The sequence below is a fragment of the Heterodontus francisci genome, chromosome 5, assembly GCF_036365525.1.
Source record: "Heterodontus francisci isolate sHetFra1 chromosome 5, sHetFra1.hap1, whole genome shotgun sequence".
NCBI lineage: Eukaryota > Metazoa > Chordata > Chondrichthyes > Heterodontiformes > Heterodontidae > Heterodontus > Heterodontus francisci.
In genome coordinates, this window is record NC_090375.1 from 74,976,570 (window position 1) to 75,003,295 (window position 26,726).

The 26,726-nt window shown below is 45.2% G+C and overlaps 1 protein-coding gene across 1 annotated transcript in view; it reads left to right on the plus strand.

The window, feature by feature from the left end:
- LOC137370260 (cyclic nucleotide-gated channel beta-3-like) overlaps positions 1-26,726 on the plus strand; it is a 171,800-nt gene that overhangs the window by 92,317 nt on the left and 52,757 nt on the right. The window contains exons 12-14 of the mRNA XM_068032639.1: positions 6,038-6,197; positions 6,288-6,385; positions 11,902-11,985. Coding sequence (XP_067888740.1) covers positions 6,038-6,197; positions 6,288-6,385; positions 11,902-11,985 — 342 coding nt within the window. The remainder of the gene's footprint in view (positions 1-6,037; positions 6,198-6,287; positions 6,386-11,901; positions 11,986-26,726) is intronic.

Consider the following 26,726-nt stretch of genomic DNA (forward strand, 5'->3'; position numbering starts at 1 on the left):
TCCAGGGTTCTTTGATAAAGTAGTGGAGAGGGTTAATAAAGGTATTGCATTAGATGCAATAATCTCCACTCCCCTAGTTTGGGGATGCAGGTGTGAAAGGGTATGGTGGACAACTGGTTTAGCCATTCACTGCCAGATCTGGCTAGACCAAATAAAGCATTATTGGGTCCTGCTCTCATATGCTTAAACTATTCACTATTCCACAATCATCCCGGAATGCAAAGATAACCTCCGGCTTATTTTCTCTACTGCAAGCCACCTTCTTAAACCCCTCTCCCCTGTCTCCTGAAACATCACCTCCAACAGTAAGTGCCAGGAGCTCATGGACTTCTTTATCACCATTGCATTACCTTGGCTGAATTACCCACCATCAAAATTCTGGGAGTTACCATTCACCAGAAACTTAACTAGACTAGCCATGGAAATACGATGGCTACAAGAGCAGGTAAGAGGCTGGGAATTTTCAGAGCTGCACTGGAATAGCTTGGATCCTACATTAAGCCAGCCAGCAGGTCAGGCCAGGTTGGGTGTGGTGCATGTGGTAGTTGATCCCAGAGCTGGGCCTCCAATGTAGTCCAGAACTTTTCAGGGGTCCGCTCCCCCCAGTAAAATTAAAAGCTCCCTGGGCCATTTTTTGAGCGGCCACCAATGGTTCCTTCGGGCTGGTTAGGCTCTCAATGGCTGGTAAAAATGGGTGGAGTGTGTAAGGCACATGCTCCATCAATTGAGCTGACAGAGGTACCACAGGCCTAAGGGAGACTCCTGGGCTTTGTAGTTGCACAATGGTATGAAAGTCTGTAAAAATGTTGTTTTGATATGTTTCTGTACTTTATTTACATCCTATAAATGTTATTCTTTCTCACCACTTTCCCAACTTGTCCAGTCTTGTGCTAGGTTGTAAGTGGTTTTCTAAATTATTTGATGATGAATATGAGAGCATGAATTGATGGAGACCAATGGGGGATTGTTAAAATGGTGGTTGGTTGCAGGACTGATTTCCGTGGTATTGGTGGGGTAACAGGGGAGCAGAAAGAGTGGTGTTTGCATTTCCTTGTAACATGGTTCTCCTGGTGCAGCCTAAGTGAACCTTATATTAATAAGGGAATCCCTGGCAGAAGAATCAGCAGCGGGGAGCATATTGTTCTCAGCACCCTCCCCCTCCTCTTCTTCCTCCTCATCCTCCAAGTCATCAGAGGAGAATCTGAGCTCTTAGACTGCTGTTGTGCAATGTTGTGGGTACAGCAAATCACAACCATTCTGGAAACCCTGGCTGATGCATACCGAAGGGCACCTGCAGACCTGTCCAATCACCTGAAATGCATCTTCAGTATGCCAATGGCCTGTCCAATCACATATCTGGTGGTGATATAACATTCATTGTAGTGCTCTTGGGCTTCAGTCAGATTTCTGATGGCTGTTATGAGCCAAGTTTGCAGTGAACAAAGAACAAAGAACAGTACAGCACAGGAACAGGCCATTCAGCCCTCCAAGCCTGCGCCGATCTTGATGCCTGCCGAAACTGACACCTTCTGCACTTCCAGGGCCCATATCCCTCTATTCCCTTCCTATTCATATATTTGTCAAGATGTCTCTTAAACGTCGCTATCGTATCTGCTTCCACCACCTCCCCTGGCAGCAAGTTCCAGGCACTCACCACCCTCTGTGTAAAAAAACTTGCCTCGCACATCCCCTCGAAACTTTGCCCCTCGCACATTAAACCTATGTCCCCTAGTAACTGACTCTTCCACCCTGGGAAAAAGCTTCTGACTATCCACTCTGTCCATGCCGCTCATAACTTTGTAAACCTCTATCATGTCGCCCCTCCACCTCCGTCATTCCAGTGAAAACAATCCGAGTTTATCCAACCTCTCCTCATAGCTAATGCCCTCCAGACCAGGCAACATCCTGGTAAACCTCTTCTGTACCCTCTCCAAAGCCTCCATGTCCTTCTGGTAGTGTGGCGACCAGAATTGCACGCAATATTCTAAGTGTGGCCTAACTAAGGTTCTGTACAGCTGCAGCATGACTTGCCAATTTTTATACTCTATGCCCCAACCGATGAAGGCAAGCATGCCGTATGCCTTCTTGACTACCTTATCCACCTGCATTGCCACTTTCAGTGACCTGTGGACCTGTACGCCCAGATCTCTCTGCCTGTCAATACTCCTAAGGGTTCTGCCATTTACTGTATACTTCCCACCTGCATTAGACCTTCCAAAATGCATTACCTCACATTTGTCTGGATTAAGCTCCATCTGCCATTTCTCCATCCAAGTCTCCAACCGATCTATATCCTGCTGTATCCTCTGACAATCCTCATCATTATCCGCAACTCCACCAACCTTTGTGTCGTCCGCAAACTTACTAATCAGACCAGCTACATTTTCCTCCAAATCATTTATATATACTACAAACAGCAAAGGTCCCAGCACTGATCCCTGCGGAACACCACTAGTCACATCCCTCCATTTAGAAAAACACCCATTCACTGTTACCCTCTGTCTTCTGTGACTGAGCCAGTTCTGTATCCATCTTGCCAGCTCACCTCTGATCCCGTGTGACTTCACCTTTTGCACCAGTCTGCCATGCAGAACCTTGTCAAAGGCTTTACTAAAGTCCATATAGACAACATCCACCGCCCTTCCCTCATCAATCATCTTCGTCACTTCCAGTGGGTAGCCCTTTTCATCCAGGAACCACCCTTTAATTCTACTTTCAATTCCAAAGAAATTAGACCACTAAAGGCTGAAAGATTCATGGGAGCTACCCAGGAATCTTGTGCACACCTGCGTAAGCATCTTTTGTGATTGCACACCAGCAGCACCTCAGAGGATTGGAAACCCTTACCGTTGACAAATACTCCTGAGTGCCCGAAATGCCATGTGTGTGCAGCTGATGGCGCCCTGCCCCCACGGGAACCAGCCAGAGCCACAAAGCCAAGCACCTGCTCATTCTGGCTGGCATCATTGGTGACAAAGTTGACATAATTGCCAGCACTAGCAAACAAATCTTAGGCATCTGTGGGCCGCCAATTGTGAGATCCTGGATATATCTGTGGCAAAGTCCAGGAAGGATCTGGAGGCAAAAAGATTGAGGGCAGTGGTGACTATGAGAGCTACTGACATGTCTGAATACCAGTGTCTCAGGAAGCTCAGGATGTTATGTCAAGTAGTGGCAGATGGCTGTAGTCTTTTAGAAGATCTGCTGCCTGCTGGACCTGGTGGCCATGTGTTACCAGTAGCTCTCAAAGTCACCACCGCCTTCAATCTTTTCCCCTCTAGATCATAGAGTCATAGAGTCTAAGACCCTATGATCTGGAGGCAAAAAGATTGAGGGCGGTGGTGACTTTGAGAGCTACTGGTAACACATGGCCACCAGATCCAGCAGGCAGCAGATCTTATTCTAAAAGGTTACAGATGTCTGCCACTACCTGACATGACATCCTGAGCCTCCTGAGACACTGGTATTCAGACATGTCAAGGAAACTCAGCCCATGGTTGTAGACACTGTCTTATTGGCAGTGCCTCCTGCTGATCACGTCTCTGCTGCTCCCTGTCTGCTGCTTCCCCTCTCCTGAGGAACGGGTCTGTGTGTATCAGGCTGTTGCTGGTGATGTTGCTGGTCATCTTGGTCCTTATCTGCAGTCCAATCTAAGGTAGTATAAATGGTTTCCACCTTGTTGTGATAGAACATACGTCCAAAGTGTAGAAAGTAACCTCTCAGCAAAGCTACTGTTAACAAACTCTTTCCCACAAACAATTAAGAAAGCAGCTATGAATGCTAAGTAAGTATTGGCATATTTCTTGGTAACCCAGGAAACCCATGGACTTGACATTAAAATCAAAAGTGTGTATTAATATCACTCTAATTGAGTGATTAACATGTGGTAATTGGTAACCCGTTTCCCTGAGGGGATCGTGCCCAGGGAGCCTAAGGTAATCAAGTTAAAAACAGAAGTCAGTGAGTAAGAACAGACTTCCTGACGTGATTACTTTTTCCCCATTTTTTACCCCCCACTTGCACCAAACCTATGCACTTTTCCAGGTTAAAATTCAGCTCTTTATTTCCCAAATTAATCCACTATATTGTGCCTGAGTCCATTTTACCATTTCAAAATTATCTCAAATCCAAAGAGCAGTTTTGCTGGACTGGCAATGTTCACGTTTACTTCTCCCAAAATAACTTGCTTCATTGAAACACAGCACAGGGCAGGAACTACCTAGACTGCATTTTCTTTTAATTGATTATCCCCTTAAACTTCAGGTAAATTCTCCATTCTGGATTGCTTGAGCAAATCATATGAATTTAATACATCAATTCCAATTTCAGGAACAAATGATGGCCAGCTTTGATACTTTTACGTTAGAGACAGACTGCTCAGCATTTATTTAAGATGTTGTAGTGTTTTGAGAATTGCGTTGTACGTATTGCTCACTTGAAGCTACCAGGCACACATGAGCCAGCAGAGGGAGCTGAAAGAGAAAGTGAAAGTAAAACTGAATAAAGACTCCATTATGAGGCATGCTGCCTCTGTCTCAGTCTTTGCCTTATATTTCTTACTAAACTCATCCAAACCTTGCTCCAGTCCCGAAAACATCACAGCTGTCTCCAGCATATTTTTTTCCAGATTGCTTTCATTTCTTTCCCCGTCAGTCATTTTTTTTACCACAGTCAATCACACGATCAAAGGGTTTCAGTTTAGGCTGCATTTTCTGACAATGCAACCACTCGGTGGCGCAGTACTGGCACATGCGCAAATGCAGCCTCATCAACAGAAACGCCACTGTCTGCAACATCTCAGGCAGCTGCCAGTAATAAAGATGGTGCTGCTCAATTTAACACAAACAAAATTTAATCCAAACCCCCTCACCCCTCAATGGCTGTGATTGCTGCTTCCACCACCCTCCAACAGTTCCCTTTTGTTCGCCGCTTCGGTTCCCTGCTCCCTCCTGCAATCGCCGCAATCACCACATTCAGCTTCCCGCGCCCTCCTTCTTGCTGCTCCATCCCGCCACTCCCGACTGCTTGCCATTCCATCCCGCTGTTCTCTCCCGCGCCCGACTGGTCCCCGTTTCTCCCCGTCGCTCCCTCCCTGCCTCGCCACCCGGAGAAGCGGTGGGTTGGGGCAGGAGGGGGGGTGAGCAGGGTGCTAGATGCGAGGTGAGAAGCGAGTAGCGGGATGGAGCGCCGACCAGTTGGGAGTGGTGAAATGGAGCAGCGAGCAAGCGGGCGTGGGAGAGAATGCCGGGAGGGAACAGGAAAGAAAAGCAGTGATTGAGTTGCCGATTGCGGGAGGAAGCGGGGAAGAGAGGCGATTATTGAGGCCGCTTTCCAAAATTTGCGTGGAGGTTGACGCCCTTTTGTGTGATTACGTATTCCCGCGCATGCGCGCAATAGTATTGGCAAGCTGGCAAAGCTCTGGTGCATTTTGCACGTACACAAGGATGAATGCGTTCCGCGCATGTGCGCAGACTGCATTGATGATGTCGGCGCTTGGTTGCGTTGTCAGGCGAAGCTGTGTTCAGTTTACTAAGAGCTATCACATTCCAGTATAACCAAGATGATTAAACAAGTAGAATCACCTCACAACTCCTAAAATTTTAGGAGAACCAAAGCATATCAATGGCATTCAACATTAACTGCTTATCCACTTCAAACCGTCAAGCATTTACGAAATTCAAAACTGTAACAATAATATTATTTTTAATGTCATTGGGGGTAATTCTGACTTTGGGAAATGGTGTAAAACAGGTAATATCAGGACAGCTGCACATTATACATCTCTCTCATTTTTGTTGTGTATGAGCTGAAAACTTGCAAAAATAGTTGGTCTAAAAGATTGGGGTTTCCTCAACTGGTAAGTAATCTAAGATTTCATACACCCAGAATCCATACATAATTTACTCTTTGTTAGATAGATCGCCAAGATCTTCAATTGAAGAGTACAATGAAGCAGCTTAACAATAGAGGATCAAGTAAGCTTACTGCAGCACTTGATGAAAATGCCTCATGGGTCTGCCTTTTTCCTCATTTTCAGATGCATGATATTATTGGGAAAGCCACTGCAGGCAAGAATTATTACCAAACCTCTATTGAGAGCACAATGAGGTACATGAATACGTATTCAGTTTCAAGACATGTCCAAAATCGTGTGCGTAAATGGTATGAATACACATGGGAATCACAAGGGGTGCTGGGTATGTAAGCTGGGCTCACACATTGTTTCCTCTTTGAGAGAGTTCCCTGGTGGCTTCTTCTGCATTAAAAATAAACTTTATTTCTTTCAGATTCATCTGAGCTATTGGAAAAAATGCCAATAAAGATGCAGCTGTCCATTGCCATTGATGAAAACTATGCAATAGTCAGCAAAGTTAACCTGTTTAAGGTATGTGTATTGTAGCTTGCCTCTGGTTAGCTGGATTCTGTCTATTTGGAAATCATACTGAAAAACATTCAGATGAGTCACTAGATGAAGCTTTCAAACTGCAAATACACTGTTGAAAGTGTGCTTTGAAATTCCTCTGTGTGTTACTTTTAGGACATTGTTCATGTGTTTGCATTAATTTCCTTACTGTGCTATTTTAACATATTTACTAACTCATTTAAAATAATAGAATTCACAGAAGTCTGGTGCAAACATGTTAACGAGTCTGCCAAAAATCAGCATGTGTATATGACAGGATTTATTATAGCTGACAATGTTTAATAGTATTTCTCTAATAGTGTGACAGTCATAAGCAATGGCTTGTTGTCTCAGACTGCTGCAATGCTTTCATTCCTGCTATTTTAGTGGAGGTGTTAATCCACATTAATGCATCTGCTTAAATAGTGGAGAGAGAAATTTCTGAAATCACCTTAAACATTAATACACATGTATTCCACCGTATAATTTGAGGACATAGACCTTCATTTTAATTCCTTTTTCTGGGATAAACTAAGAGTGGGTAATTTTAATTTTAATTGTCACCTATCCCCACTGGGTTTTGCCAAGCAGGGAAGCAGAGGACTTACCCACTCTATTCCCACTGACCAACTCCAATTTTACATTGCGGGAGGCATGAATACCTTCCCCAAGCTGGCATGTTGATCTTTAAATGTGGAGATCGGGCTCCAATATCATCACTGGGGCATTGTTGGCAATTTAACTTGAGGTCTGAGTGAGGGAGCAGTGGTGGCTAAATTGTCAGACCAATTCTGCCAGGAACATGAGCCAAGCCCAGAATAGTCCCAGTAAGTAAGTTATTTATTGGGAGGAATCTTATGCTGTCCCTGCAGTGGGTTTGGAGGTGGCGAGAGCATAAAATCGGGTGGGATGGTGGCGAGGCGGTGGGGTGGGGGCGGTGGTGGGATGCTGGGGGGCATGGTTCCTGCCACCTTCCTGCCTCCACCAAAATTTAGTCCGTGACAGGCAAGCCTGTGAGCGATCTTCCTGCCCTGTCACCAATTGAGGCCCTTAACTCGGCAATTAATCCCCAATTAAGGGCCTCATCCCATCGCCACCGCAATTAGCCATGCAACAGGTGGCCCTGTCACTGCACGGGAAGCATGACACAGAAAACCATGCAGGCTGCTTCCCGAGTCTGGGGGGTCCCTCATTAAAAGGCACTTAGTGCCTGAACGAGGGACCCGGCATTGGGTAGGGGGGATCCCGCTGATAGTCAATCCTTTGCGCTTGCTAGCAACGCACTACACCACCCTCCCCCATGAACCCCCCCCCCCCCATTCTGCGAGAAACATCCATCCCTGACCCACCTTGGTTCAGCGCTGCTCCTGGGCCTCAGGTAGTTGATCCACCGGCAGCAGCTCCCCCTCCACGATGGCGCTGCTCAGTAGAAGAGCTGCTGGCCTCCGATTGATGAGCAGCTCTTTGAGGGCGGGACTTCTGGTGCGGCTGTCCTTGATCCCATGGAAGGCTCGCTGCTGTCCACTTAAGTGCCTGATTGACACTAAATACAGCAGGCCTTCCGGAGAAGAAGCGACGCAGGGCTCTTAGCATCACTTTTTCCGCACATCAAGACCCCTGTCGCTAGCATTAAAATCCCAGTCATTGTGTCTTTTAAGGTTTCTTGAGGATCAGGAGTGCTCCTCAGAACCCCACAAGAAACTTCTCTTACTCTGGTATTCCCTTCCACCGCACCTATCCACTTACCTTAGTTCCAGGTTCGGCGGCCTCCTCTGACCTGCACAATTTAATTGGCCAGCCAGCTGCTTCCAAAGACTTCCCTGCACTTTTGGTTGGGAGACAGCAGCCAAATGAGGGGTGCAGCCATTAAAATCAACTGAGCCTGCCTGCTACTGTTCCCAGACAGGCTCAGTTGCTCACTTTGCTGCGTTCCTGCTTGGAAATATGAATCACGGTCATAGTCCTCCTGCCTGTAGGTAGAAAAGCCTGGTACACGCAGATAGTGCCGGAAGGAAAGGCAACAACAACTTTGCGATTACTGCAAAGACTCATGAAAGCCTAAGTGGAAAGAAAAAAAGAAACAACAGAAAAATTAGAAAATCAGGGCCAAAATGGACTAAAAACTGTTCACTTAATCATACTATGCCTTTTAAATGAACTTCTACTTGCAGTGAATCCCCTAGCAACTGTGGATGCATGATTATGATCTGGCATTGTACTGATGCAATGGCCAGAAAATAGGACAAAGAAACATAGAAAATAGGGCTGAAAGTGTTACGATATCACTCATCTTTTGAATATATTAATGAAGCCTGGCCTAGCTCCACGCCATTTTCTATTGCATTAGAATCTTTGAACTGGCAAGCAAGCAACATAATGAGTTATACGGCATTGTTAGTTGGCACATTCTCCTGGATTTGAGTCCTGTCCAGATTCCTACTGCAACGTTAATATATAAAATTAATTTGGGAAATCTCAACTCAGCTTCTATCAGTGTGAGTGAATCCACAGCAATTACTACATGTAAACAATGCACATGATTTGACAGAAATTGACTATGACTTAGAGATCCCATAAAGATGGCTACTGTGAGAAAAAGAATCAAACCATATTTACACAATAAGGGTTGTTCATTGCGATTGGCAGAAAGACAGATTATTGGGAGCGAGTTGAGTAAGCTTTAGTCTGCTTCTAATACTGCTCAGTGTTGATGTGGGTAACAAATATATTCTATTTCCAGTGTTGATATTCATCACTGCAAGGACCAACAAAAACATGAAAATATAACTTTTTTTGTAACCTGTACACGATTTATTGTTAATGGTGAAGAAATACAGCGTACTGCAAAAAAATCAGCTTACTCCCTGCAGTGAAATGATCTAACTAAACATATCGGTCTTTAGTGATAAATGCATCAGCCTCCAGTTCTACACTAGCATTTGTTGCAGACAGCTAAGTTTGAACAGCAATTATAAGCAACAAGGTAACAGCAGCAGTATTTTTTTCTTTTCAGTGTCAAAATGTTCTGTTCTTTTGCCAAGAAAATGTGAAATTAATCATTATAAATACCATGTTATACACTGAATCCTGTGTTACTGATTTTTAACAAACATGTTTTGTTCTTAGATTAAATCATAATCGACAGTACAATTACTTGGCCTAGATAAGAACCAGTTTCAACAAGCTCAGGTAACCAACCCACTATTGCAAGGTGGAAAGCAGTCCACAAGACAATGAAATAAGAGCAGAATTTGCATGTAACTGACACGGTGTTTAGCTCAGTCACAGCTTTAGCATCCGTCTTCTAGGTTTCCAAACCAATCACCAATGGAAGAATTTCTATTTAGAGGGAACCCGATAGAGGTCAGAATGGCTTCATTCCAGATTGAGTTCTGAAGCTTCAGTAAGCACAAGAATAAAAGTGTAACGCAGGCAGGCTGTCCCTTAGTTCTCTGACTCTTCACTGGAAGTCCAGCTGCTGGCTGTGAGGGCCCACAGAGAAGTATTGACTCGCACAGAGGGGAGGAAGATGCCAGCCTCTCAGATCTAATGGGTATGGCTGGAAGTGGCAGATGCAGTGAGCAGCAGGAGTGTGGTCTGTCACGTCTAGATACAATGCCACAAGAGGTCCAATGCTTCATCAGGTGAATGGCATCCCACTTTCAGGTGCCAACCCCCTCACTCTGACTTCTCAACCATTCTCCTGCACAGCACTTCTCAGAACAACACACCCATCCTCATCTGAAGATTCTACGCTCACACTCACCTACATCTTAGTGCTATATCACACCGATCCCTCACAGTCACCCTCCACAAATGTGGTCATTCCATCCTCTCCACAAAATCCATTTCTCAAACTCATAACTCTCTGCTTCCTCTCCTTACAGAAGAGATTGCAGAACTTCAGGGAAAGACAAAGAATGGTGGGTGGCCCTCCAGTCATAGCCACCTTGACCACTGCAGAGGAGGAGGCCTTGGGGATCAGCAGGGTGGCGAGTGTATTGACCATTGGTAATGGAGAGATGTGGGTTTCCCAGGTACCTGGTGATGGAATTAGAAATCGCACTGCCACATGGCGCATAACAATCACAAATGGTGATTTGCTGTTACCCTTTGCCCATGTCTGTTTGAATTCAAGCCTTTCATCTCCCACAGGTCCTTCAAGCATGACACAGGAACTGGAGAGGGAGGAGGCCGGGTAGTCCTCAGAGGAGGTTGCACACTCTGAGGAAACATGGTCAATGACTCATGCACACTTTCTACCAGCTCAGATACACACACCTTGGTAGGGACTCCAAGGCAATTTGCTAGGTTGTCACATTGTGAGGCATACAGGAAAAGTGAGCAGGAGTAGGTATTGGATGCAGGGGCAGCAGAGGAGAGTCCCTGCCGGAGGGTGCAGAACAGTCCAAACTCTGCTCAGCTGCATGAAGATGCTGAGCCTCAGAGGTCATCCATGAAGAGGACAATTTTCGAGTAGTAGAACCTCACACATTTTCTGTTGGCATTTCCATGGAAAGAGTGGCCACCTGCATGGAGCACCAGGCATGACAGGCCCCTGAGTGCATGCTTGTCCTGACTAATGGCCTGCACACTCAGTCTGCCACTTTAATTGGATGGAGGAAAACCTCACCTTGTCTGTTCAGCACCTCACTGAAGTGTAGCAAAGTGCTGTCCGGCTCTTGGCTAGCAGGGAACTGTGGGTGGCCATTACAGGAAAGATGGAGAAAGGACATGGAAGTGGGGACACTGTTCAAGGTGCTCCTCCTTCTCATCCCTTGACCTACCCCCCCATTCCCAGAGTCACAGCCCCACATGCTGCCTCCTGCCCTGATAACCAAGTCTACCCCAGCACAAGTACAGGAGGAGCAGTCTTTGAGGAGGCCCTCACCAGCCCAAAACCCAGAGGAAGTCCACCACTGGCATCTCAGCTGTCAGAGCAGGGAATGAGCTGCCTGCCTGTAGCTCTGCTGAAGCCACAGGGGTAGCACTACGTAGAGGTAATTAGAAAATGGAAAGAAAGACCTTTTAGTTGCACAAGAGAATTCGCTTGTGTGATTTTAGAAATGTCACTGTCTTAATGTATTGGAAAATGTAAATGAATCATGCCCTTTATTTCAAGTCTCCCTGGTAAAATCCGGAAATAAGCAGGATCGTGTTGGATTTTTGACATGCTGGCATTTTGGGGGGATTTAACCCCCTGCCAGCATGAACCCGCTCCCCTCTCCCATCCTGCTGGTTAAAATTCTGCCCAAATCAATAACTCCCATATCAATATAACTTTAGTAATTCACATAGATAGGCATCACCAACACCTTGGAAGAACAGCATAGGGATGGGAGGAATTGTTGGTAGCAACCCTACAGTTCTCTCCATAATTCAGTAAACAAGAAAGAAGCACCATTTCCTAGGTATTTGTAAATTTAGTGCTATCTAAAAGCCACTGAAATACCTATCTGATTGGGCTTTAATCAATATTGTATTCCCTGTCTCTCCAGGAGTGTGACCAACAGATGATATATGACATGCTGCTCAGGCTGAAGTCAGTTGTATATTTGCCTGGTGATTTTGTATGTAAGAAGGTAATCTTCATTTCTCTCCTGTTTATGATTGCCAAATGTGCCTAACTAAAATCATTTGGATTTATACTTCATTCATGGATAACATTATGTATTCAGAATTAGTACTGAAGTCAAATTATAAATATTTTAGCAAACAGTAAGGCTTGCAAGGCTCACATTACAAAAATGTTTGTAATTATATGCAATTTTAGAAATAGTCATTTGATAGTACAGAACTTGAGTATTGCTGAAAATAGAGACCTTTTGTCGAAACTTTTCATCTTACACTCATCAGGACAATTAGCAAGAATACCAATATAAGGGAAAGCAACAAATTTATACTGTATGAGAAGAGAGTGCTGATTGCTTGACAAGCGGACGCTGATTGGTAGAGGCGTTGCCATGGAGAATGCGCCAGTTTATGCTAACTGACAGTTAACTGCCAAGCTTTGTTTGAAATTTAAACCAGACAGCATGACTCTGATTGGTCAAGGCATTGCCTTGAAGAATGAACGAGCGAATGGCTGTCCCTTATTTTGTTTAGCTGAAACAGGCGCAATGTGTGTACAAGCACGGGCTGTTTGGGTACGGCCTGTACCTTGTCCGTTGCAAACAGCGGAAGGGATGTGTTGTTTGATACGATCCGCCAGTCTTTGGAATGTACGGCCTATATACAGGCCATACCCAACCAGCCCGTGCTTGCAAAACTCAAAACACAGTGTCCAACATTAGATGTGATTCTGTGACTGGACAACATTTGCTAAATGACCCTCAGTGTGCTAAGAATTACACTGACAACCAATTTAAGATTGTCAGTCGGGTTTGCAGTGTGACACATTTGTGCATACTGGAAGCTACATATATTAATACACAGGGCCCTGTTATTTGCAAACAGAAATAACATGTACACAAAGAATAGTGGTTAACGGATATTTTTCAGGCTAGAGGAAGGTTTGTAGTGGAGTTCTCAGGATCTGAGGATAAGTGTTGGGACCCTTGCTTTTCCTGATATATATTAATGACCTAGACCTTTCTGTACAGGGCACAATTTCAAAGTTTGTAGATGATATGAAACTTGGAAGCCTTGTGAACTAAGAGGAGGAAAGTGTAGAACTTCAAAAGGACATAGACAAGTTGATGGAATGGGCAGACAGGTGGCAGATGAAATTCAATGCAGAGAAATGTGAAGTGATTCATTTTGGTAGGAAGAACACGGAGAGACAATATAGAATAAAGGATACAATTCAAAAGAGGGTGCAGGAGCAGAGGGACGAGGTGTATGTGTGCATAAGTCATTGAAGGTGGCCGGACAGGTTGAGAGAGCAGTTAATAAAGCATACAGTATCCTGGGCTTTATTAAAAGGGGCATAGAGTACAAGAGCAGGGAAGTTATGTTGAACTTGTATAAGACACTTGTTCAGCCTCAGCTGGAGTATTGCATCCAGTTCCAGGTGCATACTTTAGGAAAGATGTGAGGGCATTGGAGAGGGTGCAGAAAAGATTCATGAGAATGGTTCCAGGGATGAGAAATTTCAGTTATGAAGATAGATTGGAGAAGGCTGAGAGGAGATTTGTTAGAGGTATTCAAAATCCTGAGGGGTCTGGACAGAGTAGATAGAGAGAAACTGTTCCCACTCATGAAAGGATTGAGAACAAGAAGGCACAGATTTAAAGTATTTGGTAAGAGAAGCAAAACTGACATGAGGAAAAACCTTTTCATGCAGCGAGCAGTTAAAGTCTGGAATGAGCCACCTGTGAACGTGGTGGAGGCAGGTTCAATTGAAACATTCAGAAGGGAATTAGACAGTTATATGAAAAGGAAGAATGTGCAGGGTTACGGGGAGAAGGCTGAATGGAACTGAGGGAATTACTCTTTTAGAGAGCCAGTGAGGACACAATGGGCCAAATGCCCTCCTTCTCTGTAACGATTCTGTGATTCAAGTCCTTCTTTCTATTTATTATTATTTATAATGTAAAATAGATCTTTTTGTTTATCTCATTTTTTATTGCCATATTGCTAATTACACTACCACACCTGTGTGTGTGGAAGTTGTAGTCGCCTTTCATGCCTGGAATCTGGACTTTTATTTTTAGTTATTTTACTTGTTATGTTCTCATGTTAGATAAAAATGTTTCTTTGCCATTGATAATTATAATGAAACTGTTGATAAAAACTCAACTACGGCTGACACCGAAAAGTCTTCCAGCAAATCCTTTTTTGATTCAGGGAGACAAATGAGTCATGTATCATTTCAATCATGACAGCATCACATAAAATTATGCATTTTAATGACATTTGTATTCTCGTGCCATGTGAAACAAGCCAAACAGTGTCAGCTGTAGCTCAGTGGTTGCATTTTTGCCTCTGAATCAGAAGGTTGTCAATTCAAGTCCCATTTCAGAGGATTAAGTATGTCATCTAGGATACCGCTTAACTATTATGCTGCACTGTTGGAGGTGTTGTCTTTCAGTTGAGGTATTAAACTGAGGCCCCATCTGTCTTCTCAGATGGCTGTGAAAGATTTCACATCTACACTCAAAGACATGTAGAGGAGTCTTCCAGTATCCTGGCCAACATTTAACCCTCAACCAACACCTTTAACAGATGATCAGGGCATTAATTTCATTGCTGTCAGTAGGAGCTGCCTGGGTGCAATTTCACTGCCACATTTCCAACATTACAACAGTGACTACACCTCAAAAGTACTTCACTGGTTGTAAAACGCTGTAGGATGTCATGAAAGGCACAATATAAATTAAATCTTTCACTCAGATTTTATTAGTTTGTCATGTAGTGCTCCTTTAATTGAATTAATCTATTGAACAGTTCCATAATCCTAAATGTTGCAAAGCATATATTTATATTTATGACTGTTTTTCAGTCACCCCTTACATTTACATTTGCATTTATATTTGTAACTGTTGGTTGAAAGGAGGCATCTGATGTAGAATATTTTCCCCTGTGGCATCATGAAGTTCTGTACCCTTATGACCAAAACTCCACATCGATGATATATCCGGAGCAATATTTTATCATGTCACAAAAGAAAGAATTCCATAAAAAAGACACAAGCTCACAGACTACCTTTACCCTGGAATTTTAATGCGTACAACAGGATAACAAGGGGTGGATCAAAAGTGATACAAACACATAAAAAGGATGGATCTAGAATGTTGTGATGTCCTCGGGACTTGAGTGAGGTATAGCCGAGTTTGGTATAAGATATGAGGCAAAGACAGAAAGACAAAGACTGCACGCTGCTGAACATAAAGTCCTCTTTTATTCTGTCTTCTAGTTTCACTTTACCAGCATGTGTGTTCTACAGCAGCCTCTAGACAACAGAATGCACAAAACAATTGCAATTTCAAAACACTGCAACACTGTATCCCTCCCCTTCTTAGTTAGTGAGAGACACAGCATGTTTCAATGGTTTGTTTCCAAAACTATAAATGATAAACTTAAACATAAATAGTTCATTTTGTAACATAGTCACCTAAGTATGGTTGGTGTTTTCTCTCACAATTAGGATATTGTCTGACATCAGATGTACTCTCATTTGACTCATGACTTTCATCTGAAGTGTCGATGTCGGAATCGGATTCAATGTTTTTCACTGCTTTGAAGGATGGCACATTTCTTTTGATGATTTGTGAACTGCACTTAGCCGTGATCATTGATCCTTTTCTGTTGGTCACAACAAATGGTTGGATGTCATAAGGGGTTGCCTTCTTTCCAATATGACCATCACGTTTCACAAGTACTTTATCTCCTGGCTTTTGCCGTGTAGCTCTAAATTTCATGTTTTGTTCTGCATGCACTTTCATTCGATCCTTCTGTTCTCAATCACATTCGCATGCATGTTGATCATTAGCTCTGCGGGGTAGCTCAGAAAGACTTGTGTGCAAAGGATGTGCAAAGATGAGTGTTCCTGGAGGTTTTCCAGTAGTCGCATGAGGTGTCGTTCTATAATTATGAAGGAAGTGATATAGCTCTTATTTCCATGACTTGTTCTCAGCAGTAGCTGTACCTGTCCCTTTTTCCAAGGTTTACATAAATCTCTCGACTTCACCATTAGCCCTTGGCCAACAAGGTATGAATTTCCTGTGAGTAAACCCGAGGTAGTTTGTGAATTTGTGAATTTGCTGTTGAATGGGGTCCATTTTCACTTCTTACCATTTGAAGGATTCCAAACAAAGTGAAGATCTGGTCAAGCTTTGGGATGATTGCTTTCATTGAAGTTGGCATAGCTCCACGATTGTGAATCTGCTGTAGTCATCAGTGACAACAAATAGGTCTTCACCTGTAGGCAAATCTGAGGAATCAACATGAATTTCAATCTATTGACCCAGAGGCAGTTTGGACATCTTGAGAGGATCACGACGATTTGACATTGTGGTTACGTGGCATGGCAAACTGATAAGTTTTGTGCTCTACCATGCGGTCAATTTCTGGGAACCATATCTTTGACAGTTCCTTGGTGCCCTTCATGTGCTACATCGACAACATGTTTCCTCAATGAGTGTGGAATGACAATATCAGTTGTTGGGTAATACAAGATCAGATGTAGTTGTAACAGCTAGCTCATTTCAAACATTGTGTAGACCTTGTAATCTGTAAGCAATTTCATCTTAGCACCAGGACATCACTGCAGGAGTTCCTCAGGGTAGTATCCTAGGCCCAACCATCTTCAGCTGCTTCATCAATGACCTTCCCTCCATCATAAGGTCAGCAGTGGGGATGTTCGCTGATGATTGCACAATGTTCAGCAGCATTCGCGACTCCTCAGATACTGAAGCAGCCCGTGTCCATATGCAGCAAGACCAGGACATTGTCCAGGCTTGGGTTGATAAGTGGCAAGTAATATTCATGCCACACAAGTGCCAAGCAATGACCATCTCAAACAAGAGAGAATCTAACCATCTCCCCTTGATGTTCAATGGCATTACCATCGCTGAATCCCCCACTACCAACATCCTGGGGGTTACCATTGACCAGAAACAGAACTGGACCAGCCACATAAATACTGTGGCTACAAGAGCAGGTGAGAGGGTGGGAATTCTGTGGCAAGTAACTCACCTCTTGTCTCCCCAACGTCTGTCCACCATCTACAAGGCACAAGTTCCCCTCCAAGTCACACACCATCCTGACTTGGAACAATATCGCCGTTCCTTTACCGTCACTGGGTCAAAATCCTGGAACTCCCTTCCGAACAGCAATGTGTGTGTTCCTACGCCCCAAGGAATGCAGTGGTTCAAGAAGGCAGCTTACCACCACCGTCTCAAGGGCAATTAGGGATGGGCAATAAATGCTGGCCCAGCCAGTGATGCCCAGATCCCATGAATGAATTAAAAAATTGCGGACGCTTTCTCGATCACATCTTTCCAGTTTTGTGATTCCATAGCCTTCATACATAATTGCAAAGCCTCATCTTGTTTTGTTGCTGCTTTAATGTCTGCTAGTTTTAGTGACTTTGGCACCGCAATTAGGGTTATGTAGTTAAAATGTTGTTCAGCAACCTTTTCCTCTCGACTAGTAGGACTGATTGTTGGCAGCAGATGTCACAAAAGATAATCCACTGGGTTGAGCTTGCCTGGTTGATAATCAACCTGGAACTCGTACCCTTACAGTTTGAGTATCCAACGTTTTATTTGAGTGGGTGGTTTGCTATGTGGATTGTTGAACAAGCTTACTAGTGGTCTTTGATCAGTTATTACTTAAAACTCACTTTCATGTAAGTAGAGATGAAAGTGTAAGATACCCCATGTGATTGAGAACGCTTCTCTATCTGTCTGCGAATAACATTGCTCTAGGAATGTTAACGATCTGCTTGTCATTGCAACGACTGATGGGTTACCTATCTTGTCTTTCTATATGGGAACTGCACCCAAGTCAACTAGGCTTGCATCCACAATTAACTGGGTGGTTTTCTCGGTCGAAATTGGCATTGTGCAACTTTCTGACATTTGATCTGGTGTAGCGCCCGTTTGTGCAATTTAGTCCATTCCGAATTGGTGGTCAAAATTTTTTGTCAGATCGTGTAGGGGGGAGGATAGCATTCTGAGGTCAGGAATGAATCAACTGCAGTGCATGGCGACTCCGAGCAGACTTTGGACTTCTTGCATGTTTGTAGGATCCGCAGCATTTGCAATGGCTTCAACTTTCCATGGATCTGGTGATATTTCTTCACTGCTGAACACATGATCAAAGATTTCAATTCTGCTTTCACTGAACAAGCACTTGTCTTTGTTCAATGTGAGGTGGCATTCTCTGAGACATTGTGGGCATGCATGGAGACATGTCTCAAGTTCACTTTCGGTGTGGCCATAGATGAGAATGTCATCACTGATGTTCAGCATGCCTTCAAGTGCGGATTGAATTAAATGCTGAAATACCTCAGCTACTGAGCTGACTTCAAAGTTGAGCCTCTTGTATCGGAAAAGTCTGATGTGAGTAGAGAATACCGTAAGATATCTATTCTTCTGCAAGCTCGATTTGATGGTATGCTGCATTGAGGTCAAGTTTAAAGAAGTGTTTATAGCACCATTTACTTTCTCTATGATATCATCGATTGTCTGTGTCAGTGTCTTTCTCATTCTATCGCTTAGTTTGGTGATCGCATACCAAAACGGATTCTAATCTGCTTCTCGGTGTTGGGTTTCTTGATGACTTGTATGGGTGAGACCCAAGGAGTAGACTCGTCCCCAACTTTCTTAATAATGCCAAGGTTAAGTAGGCATTGAAGTTCCTTCTCTGTCTGTTTCCTGACATGAAATGCCGTTGATGTGCAACTGGAGGCACATTAGAGTCTACGTGCAGCTTGCACGTAACACCTTTCAGTTTGCCGATACCAGTGAAGCGATCAGCATACAGTTTGAGAATTTTTTTGTTTTGCAAAGGAGTTGCGTATGTGACTGCAATCATGTGCAGATCTGTTGCTGTGTGGAAACTGATAAGCGCATCACATTCTCCAGTTATGACATAGAATAAGCATTCGTTCTAGTGTCTTTGAATGAGACTGGCACTTCAAAATTTCCGAGGATTTTCAGCAGTTTTTCACTGTTGTAAGAGAACATTTTCGTATTCCCTGGTTTGCAGAGAACGGGACAACCCTGAAGTTTGTTGAATGTTTTATCTCCCATGACAATGACAGATGCTCCTGCATCTATGAAACATCTACATCCGAGCATCCAATGGTCACAGTCACACATGGCTGTTTTCTGTGTCTAAGAGAAAGGACAAAAGTATGTTCAGGGTAGTCTGCCTCTACTTTGGCTACATTCTCGCCTTTTTGCTGTGGTAGGCATATATTGGTATTGGTCTTGTTTGTTGATTTTGCTGATGAGCAACAAACACAAGCAAAGTGGTTGGGTTTTCCACAAGCTTCACACCATTTACCAGTAGCAGGACACTCTGGATAAACACCACCGCAGTGGAAACATTCTTTGGATAAGTCGCAGCTCTGTTTGTGAGACAGCTTTTGTTGCTTTGTAGGTGGTTTCCTGGCACTTGAGCGAAGAATAGTGTTCACAGGTGTTGAACTTGGAGTCTGGTAGTTACTATTAGTCTCACCTTCAGTAACTCTGGACTCTGAGAGTGACAGTGATCTTACAAACTCCAACAGCTCTGACAGTTGTCTGTCTTTCTTGAGTGCTTTTTGGCATAGTTAACTGGAGAGACAGCCTTCGACTATTTGTGTTTTGATTTCCCACTCAACATGTTCAGCATCACTGTTGTCACATTTGGTTGCTGATTGTCTAAATCGTGTGCAATATTGGTCATTTATCTCGTTTGCTTCTTGCTCAGTGCATCAGAAGACAATCATTTTGTATATGGTGTTTTTCTTCGGCATGAAGTAGATCATCAGTGCATTTTTTGCTGCGTTATAGCCATTTTGCTCAGATGTAAGTGTCTCAAAGCTATCTTCTAATTCTTCACCTCAATACTGTAGAAGAAAGGCCTTTTACCTTGTGTCATCTGTGACATTGCACATTCAAACTGTTGCAGCCACTTTTGCCAACGTGGGGATATAGATGATGGCTCTGACTGCACATCAAAAGGTGGTAGATTGGGCATAGACAACGCCCTATTGATCAGCAAAGCAGTATTAAATGATCCGGGATCACACTTCTTTCAGAGGAAACTTCTCTGCAGTGATCCGAGACTATATATTTTTTTGACTGGATGGTTATTTTGGAGCGATCAGTGTGTGTATACACTGTACAAGCTTTCTGTGCATCACTAACACAGTCTCCAAGTTAAAATACTGTCTGTGAAAGCAGACAAAAGCTTCCAAAATGTTCATACCTGAAAGCAATGTTTCCAGTTTTTTTCCCTTCCTTTTTCTTTTTATCATGTCACCATTGTGATGTCCACAGGACTTGAGTGAGGTTTAGTCGAATTTGGTATAAGATATGAGGCAAAGACAGAGAGACAAAGACTGCACGCTGCTGAACATAAAGGCTTCTCTTTTATTCTGTCTGTTTGAGTTACACTTTGCTTGCATGTGTGTTCTACGGCAGCATGTAGAGAACACAGTGCACACTGCAGTTGCAATTTCAAAATGCTGCAACGCGACAAACGTTTAATCCTTCAAAACTGGCCCATCCAGATATGGTTCAGACACACAAACTATCTCTCCAATCACTCAATCTCTTGGGAGAGACAAATTTAGGAAAAAGTCTGGGAAATTCAATTTGATTTCCTAAGGCAATCAAGAAAGGCTCCAGTAGGCGTGTAATTCAGAAATCTCACTGTTTCTAACTACCCTGCAACTTTTGAAAGACTAAAGAAAACCCATAGAGCTGGATTTTGAATCCCTGCTGAGATCGGGAACGGCAGCAAGTGCGATTTGAAGATTACGTTCTCGAAGGTTGGCACTGGGTCCTGCAGCCTATGGAATACGATGCAATTTTTAAAATGCAGCTGGCAGGGAGAGAACGGATCGGGCACCCACTTCCAAGTCATTGCCTGTTGAGCTCATTAAAGAACTCATTAACAGGCTTGTCAGGAGCTAGTTTTAAATACTGGGAACAGGGAAATTGCCGTGGAGGGAATATGGCAGGGTTGTCAGGGTGTGAGCATTATGGTGTGACATGAGGGCAATGGATTTAATTTAAAGCAGAGGCAGCAAATGAAACTTAGCTGCCTCAGATGTGTCTCACTGAGGATAATATTGCAAATGTAGGAGTTCAATGTTACATTGGAGATTGACATGAGACCAGATAGGGAAGTGAGCCAGCTGGCTTCTTAGTGGCTTGGCATGGGAACACCTGGTGAGCGTTAAAGGCCAAGCTGAGGGAAGTCAGATGGGCTTCTGACATGGAAAGAGCTGCTAGGAGGAGTTGCGGCATAGGAGGAGGCCAGTGAACACAGCAGGGGGTGCGAGGGGAGAAAGGCACTACCCAAGACCTCGGATGCACAAGAGTCAGCGACCTGCAAATGACAGAATGCCAGTGCCCTATCAGGCATGGCCCTGTGCAGGCATCTGGTCTCGATCCTGTGTGCTCTGATTCACAATGACCTGAGGCCTCACAGCCCCATGACAGTTCCTTACCTGCAGCTGTCAAGATGTCAGGTGCTCTGACCTTCTATGTAACTGGGTTGTTCCGGGGATCAGCTGTAGACCTAGGTGGCATCTCGCAGTCAGCATCTCTTTAGGCCATCAGGCAGGTCACAGGTGCCCTTTTCGTGATGGCAGGGACTACATCCACTTTGTGCCACGCAGGTCCATCTGTGTCAGAGGGCATTGGGTTTTGAGGCCTTCAATGGATTCCTTCAAGGGCAGGGCATCATCGATTGCACCCGTGTGACCATCAAGGCATGCAGCAACCGGCCAATGATCCAACAACAGGAAGAGCTTCCACTTTCTCAACGTCCAAATGGTCCACTATTCCAACAAGAGGTTCCTCCATGTTTGCACTCTCTTTTCTGGCAGTTTCCATGACACCTTCATCCTCCACCAGTCCAGCTACCTCAGATCTTCAATCCATTCCCCAAAGTGCATGGATGAATTCAAGGGGAAGAGGTGGCTACTGACCGTCTAAGGGAACCCCAGACAGAGGCATAGAGGCAATACAACCAATGCCACCTGCTCAGCAGGCCAACCATTGAGTAGGCCATCGGGTTTCTGAAGATGTGATTCTGGTGCCAGTAAGGTCTCGGTCATTGTGATGGTCTGCTGTGCTCTCCATTACATAGTCCTCCAGAGAGGTGTGGACCTTGAGGACAGTGACACCCTGGAAGGAGACAGCTCACTAGAGGAGGAGCAGGAGGTAAGAGAGGAGGAGAAAGAGGAGGCAGAGGGGAATAACACCAAACAGAGAGGTGCCCATGCTGCACGATGAGGTGGCATCCTCCTGCCACTCTCAGGGAAGAGGACGTCCCTCCTCTCCCTCACAGCCTCCAGCATTAGATACAGGTGGGCATCGATGAAGCAAGGGTTTGCCCTACCCCTAGAGCCAGGCCTTCAACTTCCCTCTGGTGCTGTGGAAGGCAGATCTCTCCCTCTGGACAACCAGCAGCTTCAGTGATGGCTGCCATAGGAGACTACATGAGTCCCAGACTTGATCTGATCCACTGCCATTTTCAATCCCACTGGCTCTAAGAGGACAGGGAACCCATCTCCATATCAATTCAGGCTTTCCCATTTGAAAATTGCAATTTGAATCAGCTTCCCAGAGGTGACAGGCTTCAGACAAAAACCATACCAGGCTCCTGTTTCCCGACTCCACTGTTGGCTTCACTTCAGTGGCTAGATTCCCACATGTGCAGGGAGTCGTAGGGCTGAATTTTATCAGCCCTCTGGGAAGTGGGGGAGGGGGATGTAAAATGGCAATGGAAGGAGGGATGTGGAGTGCTCATTGTCTTCCTGCCACCATGCCATTTTGCCAGCAGCGGGGAAGGTGGAGGACAGCCATCCAACTCAAAGGCCAATTGAGCCACTTAAGTGGCCTCTAATTAATGAAGGGTCTCTTCCCGCTGCCGCTGGCATTTTACCAGCAGCTGGTGGTCATCTGTCACATGGCGAGACCGCCTGATGAACCCTGGCAGCCTCCTTGCGGGCTCGGGGGCAGGGTTCTCCTCAGGCACTCTTTGGCCCACACAGGGCCCCCTGGCAGCAATTGCTATTCCTGTGACAGCCCCCCCCACCCCTCGCCCTCACCAACGCACGCTGCCCCCTGCCCCACGTTGTCACAGCTTGCCTGACTGTTCCTGGCACCCCCAGACCCCACTTATCTGGTTTGGAAGGTGGCATCCATCAATGGCATCCCCTCCTTCCAGGCACAGTCTCAGCAGTGGCCACCACTCCCTTAGGCTCTGCTGCGCTAGTTAAGCTGCACGCCCTCCGATTGGCCAGCAGCTCCTAGGGGCAGGTGGCTGTCCTTTAAAGGGACGGCAGCCCCATGGCAGCTAAATAGTTGCTTGAACCCCATAAAATGTGGCCGGGGTTCCCGAAAATAGCCGAGGCAGGGTCACCAGCAGCTTTCCATCCCGACGTCGGGGGATTGAGTTTTTTGAGGAAGTGACGAAGATGATTGATGAAGGAAGGGCAGTGGATGTTGTCCATATGGACTTCAGTAAAGCCTTTGACAAGGTCCCTCATGGCAGACTGGTACAAAAGGTGAAGTCACACGGGATCAGAGGGGAGCTGGCAAGATGGATACAGAACTGGCTCGGTCATAGAAGACAAGAGGGTAGCAGTGGAAGGGTGCTTTTCTGAATGGAGGGCTGTGACTAGTAATGTTCCGCAGGGATCAGTGATGGGACCTTTGCTGTTTGTAGTATGTATAAATGACTTGGAGGAAAATGTAGCTGGTCTGATTAGTAAGTTTGCGGACGACACAAAGGTTGGTGGAGTTGCGGATAGTGATGAGGATTGTCAGAGGATACAGCAGGATATAGATCGGTTGGAGACTTGGGCGGAGAAATGGCAGATGGAGTTTAATCCGGACAAATGTGAGGTAATGCATTTTGGAAGATCTAATACAGGTGGGAAGTATACAGTAAATGGCAGAACCCTTAGGAGTATTGACAGGCAGAGAGATCTGGGCGTACAGGTCCACAGGTCACTGAAAGTGGCAACACATGTGGATAAGTAGTCAAGAAGGCATACAGCATGCTTGCCTTCATCGGTCGGGGCATAGAGTATAAAAATTGGCAAGTCATGCTGCAGCTGTACAGAACCTTAGTTAGGTAGTTAGGCCACACTTGGAATATTGCATGCAATTCTGGTCGCCACACTACCAGAAGGACGTGGAGGCTTTGGAGAGGGTACAGAAGAGGTTTACCAGATGTTGCCTGGTCTGGAGGGCATTGGCTATGAAGAGAGGTTGGATAAACTCGGATTGTTTTCACTGGAATGACCGAGGTGGAGGGGTGATATGATAGAGGTTTACAAAGTTATGAGCGGCATGGACAGAGTGGATAGTCAGAAGCTTTTTCCCAGGGTGGAAGAGTCAGTTACTAGGGGACATAGGGTTTAAGGTGCGAGGGGCAAAGTTTCGAGGGGATGTGCGAGGCAAGTTCTTTACACAGAGGGTGGTGAGTGCCTGGAACTTGCTGCCGGGGGAGGTGGTGGAAGCAGCTACGATAGCGACGTTTCAGAGGCATCTTGACAAATATATGAATAGGATGGGAGCAGAGGGATACGGTCCCCGGAAGTACAGAAGGTTTTAGTTTAGACGGGCATCATGATCGGTGCAGGCTTGGAGGGCCGAATGGCCTTTCCCTGTGCTGTACTGTTCTTTGTTCTTTGAACCACTACAGTTCATGTGAGGTAGGTACACACATAGTGCTGTTAGGAAGGGAGTTCCAGGATTTTGACCCAGCAACAGTGAAGGAACGGCACTATAGTTCCAAGTCAGGGTGGTGTGTGGCTAGGAGAGGAACTTACAGGTGGTGGTGTTCCCATGCAACTGCTGCCCTTCTTCTTGGTGGTAGAGGTTGCGGGTTTGGAAGGTGCTGTCGTAGGAACCTTGGTGCGTTGCTGCAGTACATCTTATAGATGGTACACACTGCTGCTACTGTGGGCCAGTGGTGGAGGGAGTGAATGTTGATGGTGGGGGATGGGGTGCCGATCAAGCAGATGCTTTGTCCTGGATGGTGTCGAGCTTCGTGAGTGTTGTTTGAGCTGTACCCATCCAAGCAAGTGGAGAGTATTTCACCACACTCCTGACTTGCACCTTGTAGATGGTGGACAGGCACTGGGGAGTGAGGAGGTGAGTTACTCACCGCAGAATTCCTTGCCTCTCACCTACTCTTGTAGCCATAGTATTTACATGGCTGGTCCAGTTCAGTTTCTGGTGAATGGTAAACCCCTGGATGTTGATAGTGGGGGATTCAGCGATGTTAATGCCATTGAACATCAAGGGGAGATGGTTAGATTCTCTCTTGTTTGAGATGGTCATTGCTTGACACTTGTGTGGCGTGAATGTTACTTGCCACTTATCAGCCCAAGCCTGGATGTTGTCCAGGTCTTGCTGCATATGGACACGGGCTGCTTCAGTATCCGAGGAGTTGTGAATGCAGCTGAACATTGTGCAATCATCAGCGAACATCCCCACTTCTGACCTTATGATGGAGGGACGGTCATTGATGAAGCAGCTGAAGATGGTTGGGCCTTGGACACTACCCTGAGGAACTCCTGCAGTGATGTCCTGGCACTGAGATGATTGACCTCCTGTTCTGAATCTATCCCATTTAGCATGGTGGAAGTGCCACACAATACAATGGACAGTATCCTCAGTGTGAAGTCAGGACTTCGTCTCCACAAGGACTGTGCAGTGGTCACCGCTACCAATACTGTCATGATAGATGCATCTGTAATAGGTAGATCATTGAGTATGAGGTCAGGTAGGTTTTTCCCTCTTGTTGGTTTTGTCACCACCTGCCACTGGCTCAGTCTGGCAGATATGTCCTTCAGGGCTTGGGCAGCTCGTGGAGCTACTGAGCCACTCTTAGTGATGGGCATTGAAGGCCCCCACCCAGAGTATATTCTGTGCCCTTGCTGCCCTCAGTGCTTCCTCCCAATAGTTTTCAACATGGAGAAATACTGATTCATCAGCTGAGGGAAAGCCATCGGTGATATTCAGCAGTTGGTTTCCTTGCCCATGTTTGACCTGATGCCCTGGAGTTAATGTTGAAGATGCCCAGGGCAATTCCCTTCTGACTATATACCACTGTGCCACCACCTCTGGTGTCCCACTGGCATGGCAGAGCCAGGGATGGTGATGGAGGAGCTGGGACATTGGCTGTAAGGCATAATGCGATGAGTATGACTGTATAGGGCTACTGCTTGACTAGTCTGTGGGACAGCTCTCACAATTTTGCCACAAATACCCAGATGTTAGGAAGGAATACTTTGCAAGGTTGACTCGGCACAGTGTACCATTGTCGTTTCCAATGTCTAGGTTGATGTCAGGTGGTCCGTCCAGTTTTATTCTTTTTTGACTTTTCTCAGAGGGTTGCTAGAACTGAATGGCCTGCTAGGCCATTTCAGAGGGCAGTTAAGAGTCACACATAGGTCAGACCAGGTACGGATTGCAGACTTCTTTCCCGAAAGGACATTAGTGAACCAGATGGGTTTTTACGGCAATCCGATAATTTCGTGCTCACCGTTACTGAGATTAGCTTTTAATTCCAGCTTTATTAATTAATTGAATTTAAATTCCACCAGCTGCCGTGGTGGAATTTGAACTGTGTCCCCAGAACATTTGAGGGGCCTCTGGATTAAGAGTCCCACGAACATTACCACGACACCACT